Raw genomic sequence first — 17,872 nt, 5'->3', positions numbered from 1 at the left:
AGAATGGCCCAGTGTATGCTGATAAGCTTTCAGTGTGGGCGTATAAAACTGTTCGTATTTAAAATTCTTCTGTATAGGTGGTTCATCCTTGGATTAACAGTTTATGTGTACACACACACACGAACACGCACAGACACACACACACACACACACACACACACACACACACACATATATATATATATATATATATATATATATATATATATATATATATATATATATATCTATATCTATATATATACATATCTATATATATATATATATATATATATATATATATATATATATATATATATATATATACACACACACATATATATATATATATATATATATATATATATATATATATATATATATATATATATATATATATACATATATGCACGCACACACAAATATATATGCGCGTGTGTTCGTTTCTGTATGTATACAACAAAACGAAAATTTGTATACCTAACTGTAATTATATGTGAAAACACGAGCGTGAGCTATCTCGAATTACCATGAATTAAAGCTGTAAAATCAAATCAATTTCGCACGTATCGAAATCAGCGCAAAGGTGAACTTTGAAAATACATCATATTTAGCTCCAACGCAGGAACACAGATGAACCTTGAATAATAGATAACGCTAATTCTGGACATAAACATTCCATGATTGCGAAATGTATAAACCAGTTCGATACGTGTTTGTATTCCATTGGCAATTTATATTTGCAGCTTTTTCATATTCCATAAACGGTGTTTACCCCTTGATGACGATCAATGATTTGTTTTTCCATGCAGAATAAAAGGAGAGGTAGTTTTTAACCATGTTATAGTAATATTTTATCTTTCGATTTCACTCTTTTCGGAACTTAACATGTATATATATTAGCAACGTTTTCTCTTTCCATCAAACTATTCGGAATTTAACATGTACATATATTAGCAATTTCTTATCTTTCTAACTTTTTCGGAATTTAACATGTATATTTATCAGCAACTTTTTATCTTTAACATGTACATTAACTAGAAACTTCTCATCTTGTTAACTCTATTCGCAATTTAACATGCACATTCATTAGCAATATTTTATTTTTCTCTCTATCTCTTTTCGCAATTTAACATGGACATTTATTAGCAATTTTTAATCTCTCTATCTCTTTTCGCAATTCAACACACTCATTTCACAAAACTTTTATTATAAAAAAAAAAAAAATCTTTACAAAAAGGGAAAATAGCTAACTACGTTATAACAACGTTTTATCTTTCTATCTCTCTCTTTTTGGAATTTAACATGCACATTGCATCTAACTTTTATTTAAAAAAGAAAAATCACCATTTCTTCATAAAAATGGAAATTACTTGTTAACTCTTGTAACAGCTTTTTATCTTTCTATATCTCTTTTCGTAATCTAACATACAATTCCACAGAAGTTTTATTAAAAAAAAAAAATAAATAAATAAACAAAAAAAAATCTCATTTCTCCATAAAAAGGGAAATTAGTTGTTAGTTGTTATAACAGCTTTTTATCTTTCCATCTATCACTTTTCAAAATTCAACACACAAATTGCATAAAACTTTTATTTGAAAAAACACCCACCAGTTTTATACCTCCTCCAAAAAAAAAAAAAATGGATAAAACCATAATTACGAGACTGCCTAATATTTCCTTACAAACTGACAGGTCTCATTAACACAACGTATTTGATATGAATATTCCGTGTTAATCTTTTTTTTCCTTTAACAAGATTCTGGTTTCTTTGCTATTTCGCGTCGTTTGTTAGAGAAATAATCATCCAAGCAAATAGAATGACGATTTTGTCTTTCATTTTCTTCTTTCTTATCTGGTTTAATTCATAAATACTCCTTAAAAATAATGTTATTTTCAATTATTACCTCCGCCAACGAAGTTGGAGGGAGGTTATGTTTTCGTCCATGTTTGTGTGTTTGTGTATGTGCGTGTTTGTGAACAGCTTTCTGGCCACAACTTTCATCGTAGAGTAATGAAACTTGCAGGGATTAACTGTTATGTTAGAAAAGCTGAAAATGATTAAATTTTGGAAAGTCAAAGTCAAATGTCAAAGTCACGGTAAAGCAAAATGTCTAATTCACGTAATCAGCCATAAATTTGGACATCATTGACACAGAGACGTCAAACTTAGTTCATATTTGAGTATAGGAAAATCCACGCCAATTAATACATGTTAAGGTCAAAGTTCGCGGTCAAGGTCGAGAAATAAGCTGCCGTGGCGGAGGTCTGCGCTCTATTGAGGGGCCCCTCTAATTATCATTATTATCATTTTTAATAGTCAAGCTACAACCCTGGTTTGAAAAGTAGAATGCTACAAGCCCAAGGACTCCAACAGAGTAAGTAGCCCAGTGAGAAAAGGGAATAGGGAAATACCAAATAAACTATGTACAAGAGTTGAATGTTGAAATAAATCAGTCATACATAAACTATAAAACAAATCTTATGTCAACCTGTTCAACAGAAATAAATACACAAAAAGTTTGAACTTCTGAAGTTCTACCGATTCAACCGCCAGGATAAGAAGTACATTCCACTATCTGGTCGCATCTGGAATACAGCTTCTATAATACTTGTAGTATTGTGTATATGATATAACTACTACCTGGACATACCAGCATATCTAATAAATTCTAACATTATCTGGATCTCTTCACCTATTCATACTTTATATAGATCGTTGTAAAATATATTCTGATTTTATTAATTTATCTTAAATTACTTGCTTAACATTAAGACAAACTTTCCATTCTTTTCCCTATCTGATTTTATTATTATTATTATTATTATTATTATTATTATTATTATTATTATTATTATTATTATTATTATTAAGCAGTTACAAATTTACAATTACAAAAAATGTTGTCATTACCATATTATGTTTACATTTTATCATATACGGATGTATGTACAGCATCTCTCTCTCTCTCTCTCTCTCTCTCTCTCTCTCTCTCTCTCTCTCTCTCTCTCTCTCTCTCTCTCTCTCTATATATATATATATATATATATATATATATATATATATATATATATATATATATATATATATACACACACACACACATTACACACACACCCATGTATATATATATATATATATATATATATATATATATATATATATATATATATATATATATATATGTGTGTGTGTGTATATATATATATATATATATATATATATATATATATATATATATATATACATATATTCAGTTTTATATACGGAATAAACTTACATTTTGAAACATATTTCTTCCAAAACTCTCAACGTTTAATTCACAGACATCTATCCTTAGTTTCCCGTTAGCCTTCTTCTCTTCAGTACTTTCCATTAAGAAAGATCTTTCACAGACTGATCACCGAACTACTTTCAATCATGCGATAAAAACAAGTCTCTGATTATGACGTATTAATTATCATCTTTTATTACGAATTGTAACAACCTTTTACATTTAATACCTATAATTAAACCCTTTTATAACATCTTTCCAACTGTCTATTCATCAGACTCTGACCTGAAATAAAGTTCATTCACACTTAAAATCAAAGCAGATTAAAATTTGTTCATTTTCCCACAGGTATAAAGAAAAAAGTCGAAATAATTATCTATTCGAAAACAGAGTTCGCTCTCTTTGATCTCGGTAATTGCCACTCATTAGATTACAGTCGGTTCGTAATGTTTCGATTTTTCACTGAAAAAAAAAAGAAAAAAAAAAAAGCTGGAGTTAATTTAACGCTTGCATTGTGATGCAAAATCACAGCGTGATAGAAAACTCTCGTTATTTAGAAGAGTCGTTTTTATTTTATTTTCATAGCACTTTATACGTTTAAATGTCAGTTATATTACATAATCTTTGGGAAATAAAAAAGGCATAATGTTATTACTTATATATATATATATATATATATATATATATATATATATATATATATATATATATATATATATATATATATATATATACATACACAATACATATATACTGCATGTTCGAATATTATACAAATATACAAATACTTATATATGTATACATATAGGTATATATACATAAGCATATGAATATGTATAAATGTATATATATATATATATACACACATATATATTTATACATGTATATATATGCATATATATATAGACTTATATATATATATATATATATATATATATATATATATATATATATATATATATATATATATATATATATATATATATAAGTATACCTTTTCCTCTTGTAGGATTTCAGTGCGTATGCTACCCATAAGGCCTTTACCCCGTAAACAAATGTCTGAAATCGCAAACAGCCCCAGGAATCAGTGCCTTGAGTACTGAGCCACTTGTCCAAGACGCTCATCTACCCCCCCCCCACCCCCACCCACCCTGGGGCATCCAAATCCCTCTCTAACATGGATGGTATGGTCATGTTTCAGTGAATTATACCAAACCTGAGAGGGGGATTAAACTCGGATGCCGTATAGGAAGTAGCAATTAAGGATAATTGAGCTACGACACAAATGTATATATATATATATATATATATATATATATATATATATATATATATATATATATATATATATATATACAACAACAACAAATACAGCCGTTTCTAGTTCACTGCAGGACAAGGGCCTCACACTTGTCCTTAGTCACGTATGGAATTTGATAAATTTTCATCACCAGGCTGACCACTGCATATTGGTGATGTTGAGAGTTTTTAGTCTGATCCATCACAACAGACCAACCTAGTATAGGTGGCCAAGGCTAGTAAAATTTTGCTGATCATTGCGATACACAAACCCTTTCCCAACGTTAAGGTATCCCCAATCTGCAAGGGATATATATATATGCATATATATATATATATATATATATATATATATATATATATATATATATATATATATGTGTGTGTGTGTGTGTGTGTGTGTGTGTGTGTGTGTGTGTGTGTGTGTGTGTCTGTAGAAGCTCACGTTAAAGCGTATGCGGGTGAGTTCAGGAGGATTTGCGTATGAATAATCTTGCATCTTGCAATTTTCAAAAGGTCATATTCTATTCAACGTCTCTCCCTTTCCTTCCCACCAACCAGTTCCTCAGGCAGAACTCTTGGGTGCCGACAGCGTCTACCTGGACAAGGGCAGCACCTTGAACCTCACTTGCGTGGTCCACTTCAGTCCCACCCCACCCGAATTCATTCTGTGGTATCACAGAGATAAGGTAAGGACACTGTCGGTTTGAAATTACTTGAATATGTTTTTATCATTTGTTAGGTTTATTATTATCATTGCCTCCATTACCAATATTATTATCATTATGATCACTTATTTTCATTATCCTCGTTATTGCTAGTGACCAAATTATTTAGATTATAGATATGTGATAAAAAAGTGAGAAATCAAATAAACATAACAGATGAGTTAATTAATATACATATATTAAATATAGTACATACCAACACATATATTTATTTATTTATATATATATATATATATATATATATATATATATATATATATATATATATATATATGTGTGTGTGTGTGTGTGTGTATGCATATTTAATTAAGTCATATATGTAAATCATGGGTTTCTTACTAACACGCGTGGCCATCATTTGAATGATTGACCTGATCTATTTTTCTCATTGAATTTTATAGGTTTAGCGATCGTTTTTATTTCTTTAGCAACTGGTTACAAAAGATATCAAGTTCAATATCCGTCTTTTACACAATAGGTTTTGCAGTCTGTTTCCAACCGGAAATATAGGAAATATTTCATTTAGTTTTATATCTACTTATTTGTTTATTTATTTATTCTTTTATTTTTTGCATGTATCTAATACATTCATTGTTCATCTATCGATTTTGCGAGTTATTTGTTAATTTTTAGTATCAAATGGTTTAAAATTAAGTCCTTCAATTTGGGTACCATAGATCTGATAGGCTTCTATCTTTTCTATACTTTTTTTTCCAGTATATTGCCATACATATTTTTTTCAAGCTTGTAAATGAAGCTATTTTCTTCTCGGCTGGTAAATCAATCTTTTTTCAGCTGGTTAATCAATCTTTTCTTAACCTGTTAAATCAATCTTTTTTTTTCAACTCGTAAACCAATCATCGTTTCCAATTGGCAAATCAATCTTTTTTTTTCAGCTGGTGAATGAATCTTTTTTTAACTGGTAAATAAATCTGTTTTCCATGAGTAAACCAATCATCTTTTTCAAACTGGTAAATCAATCTTTTCTTCAACTGTTATCAATATTTTTTTCTACTGAGAAATCAATCATCCTTTTAACTGGTAAATCAATCTTCTTTTCAGCTGGTGAATGAATGTTTTTTTTAACTGGTAAATAAATCTTTTTTCCATTAGTAAACCAATCATCTTTTTCAAACTGGTAAATCAATCTTTTCTTCAACTGTTATCAATCTTTTTCTCAACTGAGATATCAATCATCCTTTTAACTTGTAAATATATCTTCTTTTCAGCTGGTGAATGAATGTTTTTTTTAACTGGTAAATAAATCTTTTTTCCATTAGTAAACCAATCATCTTTTTCAAACTGGTAAATCAATCTTTTCTTCAACTGTTATCAATCTTTTTCTCAACTGAGATATCAATCATCCTTTTAACTTGTAAACATATCTTCTTTTCAGCTGGTAAATTACGGAAAGAAAGGAGGACGTGAAATCCAGGTGGACACTGAACACCGGGGGGAACTCACCAGGTCCTCTCTTCTGGTTCACAAGGCGAGGTTGCAAGACTCTGGCAGATATTCCTGCAAGCCAGCCAATGCCAAAATCGTCTCGGTCATGGTACATGTGCTGGAAAGTAAGATATATACTGTGGCTTTGTTTCCTTATTCTTTTTAAAGGTTTAAAGCTGATCATGAATGGCAGAGGCAAGGGACAGTGACATTGACCTATCAAGCAGGGCAATGCGCTGGAGACTGACCATATTACATATGATAAGCTCCCAAGCCCCTTCTCCACCCAAGCTAGGACCAAGGAGGGCCACGCAATGGCTGCTGATGACTCAGCAGATAGACCTATAGATTCCTAAAAATCCCCCATCCTTAGTTCACAAGTGTGGTGAAGTTGCAACGACCAGATGAACTTAACGAGTTTGAGCGGGACTCGAACCCCAGTCGGGCAATCACCAGGCAAGGACGCTATCACCAGGCCACCCTTAGCATGGCAAAAGAGCAATTCTTCTATAACTGGTGTGCGCAACCCGTGAAAAATGACGAAAAAGATTTAGATACATGTGCTCAAACACACGCATCCCACACTTGCTAAGGTATGACTACTCCCTCTCTCCCCACTACCCGATGGATGGGGAAATATCAAGTAGTTATATGTCTGGCAATGCCATTGAGCGTGGACGGATAAATATATATATATATATATATATATATATATATATATATATATATATATATATATATATATATATATATATATATATGAAATATATATATACATATATATAGCCAGACAACTGCTCTTTAGTATATAGGGGAGGCTTCAACAAACAGAATTTTTTCACGATTATTATCATTTATGCTAAGATCAATTTGCAGAATTAATCATAAATTTAGTTTCGATACTATTAAAGCCTTAATTAACACACGAAACCTCCCATAAAACGATAAGAATCGAATACATACTTTTTAACGATTATAAAACGAATCCTCCAAGTGTCAATGGAAGCTCTAACTCTGGCGTATATCTGGTAGGCTTAAATTTCTTATGCCTTACGCCCAAGACGAACCTTTATGGTTAGAAATCCTGTACTTGAATGTGAAATTTCAACCCTGAGTTCAGATTTGTGATGAAGTATTATAATGATTATAAAAACTGCTAAATGCACAACTCTTACACGAGTTGTTGTGGCCTGATAGGTAACGTCTCTGCCTGGTGTTTGCCAGTCGGGGGTTCGAGTCCCGCTCAGACTCGTTAGTGCCATTAGTGTCTGCAACCTTACTCTCCTTGTGAGCTAAGGTTGGGGGGTTTGGTGGATCCTATAGGTCTATCTGCTGAGTCATCAGCAGCCACTGCCTGGCCCTCTCTGGTCATAGCTTGGGTGGGGAGGAGGCTTGGGCGCTAATCATATAATAAATAGACAGTCTCTAGGGTATTGTCCTGATTGCTAGGGAAATGTCACTGTCCCTTGCCTCTGCCATTCATGAGCGATCTTTAAAACCTTTAAAAATCTTTAAATGGTTACATGTTTTTTCAAGCGAAATCTTAAAAGCTTAAAATTTCAAAACGCCATCATGAATATACCATTAATGTTCTAAAAACACTCATACATATTTCAGTATTCCTCCAATAGTTCTTGCTATTCTATATTAATAATTCTCATTGTTACTAGCACTGTCCTATTTGATCACGTTGAACAGAGAATAATATTGATTATTTTCCTATCAATCCACATCGTCTACTTATCAAATAAACTCTTCTTCTTTCCATTTGCAGGCGAGACTCCAGAAGCCATGAAGACCACGAGCAATGGATCTCCCAAAGCCCACCCTAATATGATCTCCAGTGTCATGTCTGCAGCCGCTTTTTGTCTACTAGCCTCTTCGAAGAAGGGCTTAAGCTTCCTTAAAGGAATCTCATGGTGCCTGTGTTATCTCTTTCTCTCTTTCATCACCTACAGATGAAAATGAGATGTTTATTTCCATGATTCCGGCTACGGATGCTATCGCCAAGGGCTCCCAATAGCGGTTACTGTGAGTCTTTAAATCGCTTCAGGAGAGAGTCGTTGGATTTTGAAGGCTGCTTCATGTGACAATACTGATTGTATTTATGGAATACAGTAGTCATAAATACAGAATTGTAGAGTAGTAGGGGTATTGTGGATATCTCAACACGGCAGTTTGATGCCGATCAATATTAGTAAGAGATGAACTTTTCTACTTAAGAAATGTTAGAAAACCGTGCTTTTTGACAATCTAATTAAATGAGCTGAATATAGCCACTGCAGAAAGCAGTTTCCAGTTCTGTTGAGGATGAGTCTTTTTCGTCAGGTGACATAAACAGTCTATTGATCAACAGTAGAATAATCATTTTAAGAAATGGGGTAAACGGGATATGTAAAACATAATCAATTCTTTAATGACTATCCACTAGTGTATCTAGCCCATTATGGGACTCTTACCTGACAAAGAGAAAAAAATATTCGCTTCCAATACAACTATTGAAAAAAAATTATTAGCTATCAAAATTAAATATGTACGGTTTATTTCAAGACCTGTGCGAAACTATGTTTGCATAACCTCTCTCAGCACTCCTTTCTAAGTGGGGCTGGTTATTATTCAAAGATTTATTACCCTTTCGTCCACGAGTGTTACTAATTCACATAATATGTTTATTGAAATAACTCCAGGACACAAAAGAAACATTGAGCGGAGTTTGCACTGTCGAAAGGTTCGCCGAACACGGTTGTCGAACCTGCTTGTTAAACGGTTCGAAGAGGTGGAGTCAGCTACAAATGCATAAGGTTTGTGGACAATGAAGCCCTCCCATAAAAGTCAGGCGAGAACAGACTTTCTTCGAACCGTTCGACGAACGTGTTCGACAACCAAATACCCTGTTCACATGTTCGAACATCATTTCAAATACTTGTCTGTCGAACCACGTTCGACCGTGAAAATCCGGCTTTAAGCACAAACAAATAACGTTCTAGGAACAAAACACTGTTATTCACTTTTGTTTAGGTAGGGATACTTATTTTTTACTTATAAAGTTTTTTTTTTTTTTTTTTAATATGAAACTGAAATTTACCATTACTGTGACATTTGCTGTTATAAATTGTAAAATTTAGTCAAACGCATAGATTTCTTCCTAAATGACACGAAAGGACCAAGCTGTTGTATGACGTAGCTACAGCCACAGGAAATTAAGATGATGCCATACTTTTTTTTACAATATTTCCAACGTTTAACATTTGGGTTAATTTTCAAGTTAATAAGGTTGACGTCGGTGGTACAGCTTGAATGTTGGGAGTATGTTTAGTATATTTCACTAGAAATAAATAATTTCAATTTTAATAATCACCTGAAATGTTCATGGATATTTTGAGACCCTTATACCTCACAGAAAATTTTAAAAATTCCAAACTTCAAAAATTTATTCTATTTGACTACGGAGAATAAACATGTCTGGAGATAAAGCTACTCAATACGATATAAATAAAATGGCAAGAAATATATTGAGACATAAAGGTGTTAAGATAATTTGATGATGTTTGTCTCTCTCCTTTTCTTTAATAATAACATAATTCTTTTAACTACTAAAATCCACTGCTTTTTAAAACGAAATTCATCTAGTTAAGCCATTCGTAGGAGGTTGAGGTAAAAAGGAAAGTTCAGGTATAAATTAAGTTGAGGTGAAAATAAGGTTGAGGTAACAATGAAGTTTAGGTAAAAATTAAGTTGAGGTGAAAATAAGGTTGAGGTAAAAATGAAGTTTAAGTATAAGTTAAGTTGAGGTGAAAATAAGGTTGAAGTAAAAAGGAAAGTTTAGGTATGAATTAAGTTGAGGTGAAAATAAGGTTGAGGTAAAAGTAAAGTTGAGGTAAAAAATAAAGTTGAGGTAAAAAGGAAAGTTTAGGAATAAATCAAGTTGAGTTGAAAATAAGGTTGAGGTAAAATGAAGTTAGAGTAAAAATAAAGTTGAAGTAAAAATTAACTTGAGGTGAAAAACGGTTGAGGTAAAAATGGGGTTGAGTGAAAAATAAAACTGTGGTAGGAATAACGTTGGGGTAAAACTTAAGTCGAGGTAAAAATTAAGTTGAGGTAATAATAATGGAGTTGAGGTAAAAATCAAGTTGAGGTAAAAATCAAGTCGAGGTAAAAATTAGGCTGAGATAAAAATGTACCACCGCACAAAGACCTCTTAGGTCATGCCCTGACCCCATTACTCAGATCAAACATTTACTGTTTTAAATCCCCAATAACGAACAAAACACCCAAAGGGCAAAATCAAAGAATCACAAAACTCAATAAATTAACAGCTGATGCTGTTCGTAATTAGAACATCCATGACTCATTGAGCTGATTATCAATTGTGACAGTTTGGTAACATCCATATCATTTGATATTCTGTGGACGAGCAAGACCAAAACTATCTTTTACTCACTTTTAAATTAGCTATTAAGCTAAATTCTTCAGAGGATTTAGTATCTCGTATGCATTTATACTTAATAACATACACATATGAACATTTTATATAAGAATAAAAATATACATAATTAAATACATACATACAAGATAACTTATCAAATTTACTTGTGATTTTAATTTATTCATATAAGCTATAAATACCTCTTAATATCAAATTGACTCTGCTTCGGGATCAGGGACCCAAATAGGGGGAATTAACTTTATGATAATGGTTTCTGCTCAGCCAAGGATTCGAACCTGGACAAAGTCGAAACTGAGGTTACAGTCGACCCATTTACCATCTGGGGTCTGATGGTAAAAGCGTCGGCTGTAATCTCAGTTTAGACTTAGTCTGGGTTCGAATCCTTGGCAGAGCAGAAGCTATTATCATCAAGTTAATTCCCCCAATTGGGTCTCTGACCCCGAGGTAGAGTGAATTCGATATCAAGAGGTATTTATGGCTTATATGAACAAACTCAAACACACAAATAAATACACACAATATATATATATATATATATATATATATATATATATATATATATATATATATATATATATATATATATATATAAAGGAAAACAATTAATACCATTTACATCAACTACCGGTTCCCCTTTAGAAAGAGAGCTGTTTAAGAGATAATATTCACAAATAACAACCATTAAGCGAATTTGGTAAGATAAAATTTCAATATGGTGGATATATCACACAGATTTCTATTACTGGAATTATATTGTTCCAAATCTCTGATGGATTAGTAATTTTGTACATATAGTAGACTCTTACTGTCAAGTAATGCCTTTTCCGTTGTTGTAATAATTGGTAAATTTAAGAATGTAGTAAGTGTTAAGGATTGGTGTCGATTGGAGAGGAAAAAGTGTAAAAGATTCTAGCAAAACATTAAAGGTCTTTCACTTTCAATAGTTTAATAAAATGAATAATTGTTGGAGCAGAGAGAGAGAGAGAGAGAGAGAGAGAGAGAGAGAGAGAGAGAGAGAGAGAGATGGCAAAGATCATTCACTCTTATTGGTTTAATGAAATTATTATTTGAGAGAGAGAGAGAGAGAGAGAGAGAGAGAGAGAGAGAGAGAGAGAGAGAGAGAGAGAGAGAGAGAGATATTTCAATATTATGATAAAGATATCACAGAGCAATAGTTTCATAAACAAAAAATAGCTAATTTCGTACAAGTATTCTAATTGTATGACTGAACATACGCATAAAGCGCCAATGTACAACTCAATGGAATATCATGGATCTTTTTTCATATATATAGATAAGATCTTTACTGAAAGAATGGCAATTTCGAATGATATTTGTTTAAGCGTATGCACTGCCACAAACGGAAGTCGTGCCAAAATTATTTTAAGTTTAGTCAAAATATTTATGCCCAACAGATACATTATTTCGTCTTTGTATTCTTTACCGTAAGGATAAAATGCTTTAAGGATTTATATTTAAAGTGGGTGAACTTAATTTCTTTTACATACGTCAAACATATTTTTTTTTTCGTCTTTATATTCTTTACCGTAAGAATGAAATACTTTAAGGATATATTCTTAAAAATCAAGTCAAAATACTTATGCCCAACAAATACATTATATCGTCTTTATATTCTTTACCGTAAGGATATATTTTTTATATTTCAGCAGACAAGTAATGCAAGTCATATTCCTGTTCCATTAATATAATATTCATTAACATTATGCTGAAGTAACGAATTGAATATTAACTAACGTTGAAGCATAAAAAATGTTTTTAATCTTTTTTAGAAAGTTTTTATTGGAAAAGACTATAAATAAAATAATATGCATAATCATCCATAATGTATATAAGTTTACTTTCATCCTCTGAATTTGAAAGTCGATGAGCTGCCTGTCTTTTAATCGAAAACATTGTAGGGGTTAACCCAAATGAAATAAATTTACATTTGTTTTAATATTACATTATGTGACTTATTAGTACAACTTTGTTTAGGACCAAAATGATGTAAGAAAACGATTTGCTTCGACTTGGAAGAGTAATAAATATTGCTTTTATAGCCACTCAAAGACATTCAAACTAAGGTGTACAGATCATGAAATGTCATGAAAAGAAGGGATTTTTCATATCTAAAGGTTAAAAAAGGCCGCTCATAAATGGCAGAGGTAAGGGACATTGACACTGCCCTATCAAGCAGGACAATGCCCTAGAGACTGACCATATATACATATGATCAGCGCCTAAGCCCCCTCTCCACCAAAGTTAGGACCAAGGAGGGCCCGGCAATGGCTGTTGAGGACTCAGCAGATAGACCTAGAAGCTCCCCTAAGCACACCATCCTTAGATCATAAGGATGGTGGGATTGTAGCGACCAAAGAAACTAACGAGTTTGAGCGGGACTTGAACCCCCAGTCTGGCGTTCACAAATCAGGGACGTTACCGCATAGGCCACTCCAACCCTCAAATCAGCAATGTAAACCAGAACTCTTGGGAATGACATTTTTGTATAACTGTATATTTAAAATAAAACTGTTCTTAAAAGAAATAAATATTGTATCGGTACGATGTGTTTTTTTATTTCCTAATGAGGTATTTTGTTTTCAATAAATTATGTGATTCTCATGATTCTATGGAGATTGTAAAAGGAATGTTTATAAAAAATAAAAGCTTACATTTATTTAACAAGAGGGGAAATATTAGCAATGTAGAGTTAAGGAAGTAAAAGGACTTGAAAAGAGGAGATCAAAGAGAACGGATGAAAAGTAAAAAGGTAAAAAGAACAATGCATAGACTAATTCAAGGAAGTAAAAGGACTTGAAAAGAGGAGATCAAAACGAACGGATGAAAAGTAAAAGGTAAAAAGAACAATGCATAGACTAATTCAAGGAAGTAAAAGGACTTGAAAAGAGGAGATCAAAACGAACGGATGAAAAGTAAAAGGTAAAAAGAACAATGCATAAACTAATTCAAGGAAGTAAAAGGACTTGAGAAGAGATCATGAGAACGGATGAAAAGTAAAAAGGTAAAAAGAACAATGCATAAACTAATTCAAGGAAGTAAAAGGACTTGAAAAGAGGAGATCAACGAACGGATGAAAAGTAAAAGGTAAAAAGAACAATGCATAAACTAATTCAAGGAAGTAAAAGGACTTGAGAAGAGATCAAGAGAACGTATGAAAAGTAAAAAGGTAAAAAGAACAATGCATAAACTAATTCAAGGAAGTAAAAGGACTTGAGAAGAGATCAAGAGAACGGATGAAAAGTAAAAAGGTAAAAAGCACAATGCATAAACTAATTCAAGGAAGTAAAAGGACTTGAGAAGAGATCATGAGAACGGATGAAAAGTAAAAAGGTAAAAAGAACAATGCATAAACTAATTCAAGGAAGTAAAAGGACTTGAAAAGAGGAGATCAAAGCGAACGGATGAAAAGTAAAAGATAAAAATAACAATGCATAACCTAATTCAAGGAAGTAGAAGGACTTGAAACGAGGAGATCAAAGAGAACGTATGAAAAGTAAAAGGTAAAAAGTACAATGCATAAACCAATTCAAGGAAGTAAAAGGACTTGAGAAGAGGAGATCAAAGAGAACGGATGAAAAGTAAAAGGTAAAAAGTACAATGCATAAACCAATTCAAGGAAGTAAAAGGACTTGAAACGAGGAGATCAAAGAGAACGGATGAAAAGCAAAAGGTAAAAAGAACAATGCATAAACTAATTCAAGGAAGTAAAAGGACTTGAAACGAGGAGATCAAAGAGAACGGATGAAAACTAAAAGGTAAAAAGAACAATGCATAAACTAATTCAAGGAAGTAAAAGGACTTGAGAAGAGATCATGAGAACGGATGAAAAGTAAAAAGGTAAAAAGAACAATGCATAAACTAATTCAAGGAAGTAAAAGGACTTGAAACGAGGAGATCAAAGAGAACGGATGAAAAGCAAAAGGTAAAAAGAACAATGCATAAACTAATTCAAGGAAGTAAAAGGACTTGAAACGAGGAGATCAAAGAGAACGGATGAAAACTAAAAGGTAAAAAGAACAATGCATAAACTAATTCAAGGAAGTAAAAGGACTTGAGAAGAGATCATGAGAACGGATGAAAAGTAAAAAGGTAAAAAGAACAATGCATAAACTAATTCAAGGAAGTAAAAGGACTTGAAAAGAGGAGATCAAAGCGAACGGATGAAAAGTAAAAGATAAAAATAACAATGCATAACCTAATTCAAGGAAGTAGAAGGACTTGAAACGAGGAGATCAAAGAGAACGGATGAAAAGTAAAAGTAAAAAGAACAATGCATAAACTAATTCAAGGAAGTAAAAGGACTTGAGAAGAGATCATGAGAACGGATGAAAAGTAAAAAGGTAAAAAGAACAATGCATAAACTAATTCAAGGAAGTAGAAGGACTTGAAACGAAGGAGATCAAAGAGAACGTATGAAAAGTAAAAGGTAAAAAGTACAATGCATAAACCAATTCAAGGAAGTAAAAGGACTTGAGAAGAGGAGATCAAAGAGAACGGATGAAAAGTAAAAGGTAAAAAGTACAATGCATAAACTAATTCAAGGAAGTAAAAGGACTTGAGAAGAGATCATGAGAACGGATGAAAAGTAAAAAGGTAAAAAGAACAATGCATAAACTAATTCAAGGAAGTCAAAGGACTTGAAACGAGGAGATCAAAGAGAACGGATGAAAACTAAAAGGTAAAAAGAACAATGCATAAACTAATTCAAGGAAGTCAAAGGACTTGAAAGAGGAGATCAAAGAGAACGGATGAAAACTAAAAGGTAAAAAGAACAATGCATAAACCAATTCAAGGAAGTAAAAGGACTTGAGAAGAGATCATGAGAACGGATGAAAAGTAAAAAGGTAAAAAGAACAATGCATAAACTAATTCAAGGAAGTAAAAGGACTTGAGAAGAGATCATGAGAACGGATGAAAAGTAAAAAGGTAAAAAGAACAATGCATAAACTAATTCAAGGAAGTCAAAGGACTTGAAACGAGGAGATCAAAGAGAACGGATGAAAACTAAAAGGTAAAAAGAACAATGCATAAACTAATTCAAGGAAGTAAAAGGACTTGAAAAGAGGAGATCAAAGAGAACGGATGAAAAGTAAAAAGGTAAAAAGAACAATGCATAGACTAATTCAAGGAAGTAAAAGGACTTGAAAAGAGGAGATCAAAACGAACGGATGAAAAGTAAAAGGTAAAAAGTACAATGCATAAACTAATTCAAGGAAGTAAAAGGACTTGAGAAGAGATCATGAGAACGGATGAAAAGTAAAAAGGTAAAAAGAACAATGCATAAACTAATTCAAGGAAGTCAAAGGACTTGAAACGAGGAGATCAAAGAGAACGGATGAAAACTAAAAGGTAAAAAGAACAATGCATAAACCAATTCAAGGAAGTAAAAGGACTTGAGAAGAGGAGATCAAAGAGAACGGATGAAAACTAAAAGGTAAAAAGAACAATGCATAAACTAATTCAAGGAAGTAAAAGGACTTGAGAAGAGATCATGAGAACGGATGAAAAGTAAAAAGGTAAAAAGAACAATGCATAAACTAATTCAAGGAAGTAAAAGGACTTGAAACGAGGAGATCAAAGAGAACGGATGAAAAGTAAAAGGTAAAAAGAACAATGCATAAACCAATTCAAGGAAGTAAAAGGACTTGAAAAGAGGAGATCAAAGAGAACGGATGAAAACTAAAAGGTAAAAAGAACAATGCATAAACTAATTCAAGGAAGTAAAAGGACTTGAGAAGAGATCATGAGAACGGATGAAAAGTAAAAGGTAAAAAGAACAATGCATAAACTAATTCAAGGAAGTCAAAGGACTTGAAACGAGGAGATCAAAGAGAACGGATGAAAACTAAAAGGTAAAAAGAACAATGCATAAACTAATTCAAGGAAGTAAAAGGACTTGAGAAGAGATCATGAGAACGGATGAAAAGTAAAAAGGTAAAAAGAACAATGCATAAACTAATTCAAGGAAGTAAAAGGACTTGAAACGAGGAGATCAAAGAGAACGGATGAAAAGCAAAAGGTAAAAAGAACAATGCATAAACTAATTCAAGGAAGTAAAAGGACTTGAAACGAGGAGATCAAAGAGAACGGATGAAAAGTAAAAGGTAAAAAGAACAATGCATAAACTAATTCAAGGAAGTAAAAGGACTTGAGAAGAGATCATGAGAACGGATGAAAAGTAAAAAGGTAAAAAGAACAATGCATAAACTAATTCAAGGAAGTAGAAGGACTTGGAAAGAGGAGATCAAAGAGAACGGATGAAAAGCAAAAGGTAAAAAGAACAATGCATAAACTAATTCAAGGAAGTAAAAGGACTTGAAACGAGGAGATCAAAGAGAACGGATGAAAAGTAAAAGGTAAAAAGAACAATGCATAAACTAATTCAAGGAAGTCAAAGGACTTGAAACGAGGAGATCAAAGAGAACGGATGAAAAGCAAAAGGTAAAAAGAACAATGCATAAACTAATTCAAGGAAGTAAAAGGACTTGAAAAGAGGAGATCAAAGAGAACGGATGAAAACTAAAAGGTAAAAAGAACAATGCATAAACTAATTCAAGGAAGTAAAAGGACTTGAGAAGAGATCAAAGAGAACGGATGAAAAGTAAAAGGTAAAAAGAACAATGCATAAACTAATTCGGAAAAAAAGATAACTTCAAAGGAAAAAATAAGACTTCAA

The 17,872-nt window shown here is 32.2% G+C and overlaps 1 protein-coding gene across 1 annotated transcript in view; it reads left to right on the top strand.

Moving 5' to 3' along the window:
* The window catches only part of LOC137641957 (zwei Ig domain protein zig-8-like), a 42,007-nt gene extending 30,666 nt beyond the window's left edge, over positions 1-11,341 (top strand). The window contains exons 5-7 of the mRNA XM_068374526.1: positions 5,116-5,243; positions 6,679-6,853; positions 8,503-11,341. Of these exons, the coding sequence (XP_068230627.1) occupies positions 5,116-5,243; positions 6,679-6,853; positions 8,503-8,690 (491 nt within the window). The 3' untranslated portion in view covers positions 8,691-11,341. The remainder of the gene's footprint in view (positions 1-5,115; positions 5,244-6,678; positions 6,854-8,502) is intronic.
* The last annotated feature ends 6,531 nt before the right edge of the window (positions 11,342-17,872 follow it).

Source organism: Palaemon carinicauda, chromosome 6, assembly GCF_036898095.1.
Source record: "Palaemon carinicauda isolate YSFRI2023 chromosome 6, ASM3689809v2, whole genome shotgun sequence".
In the NCBI taxonomy this organism is placed as follows: Eukaryota; Metazoa; Arthropoda; class Malacostraca; order Decapoda; family Palaemonidae; genus Palaemon; species Palaemon carinicauda.
Note: the sequence above shows the minus strand (reverse complement) of the source record. Positions and strands in the feature narration are given on the sequence as shown.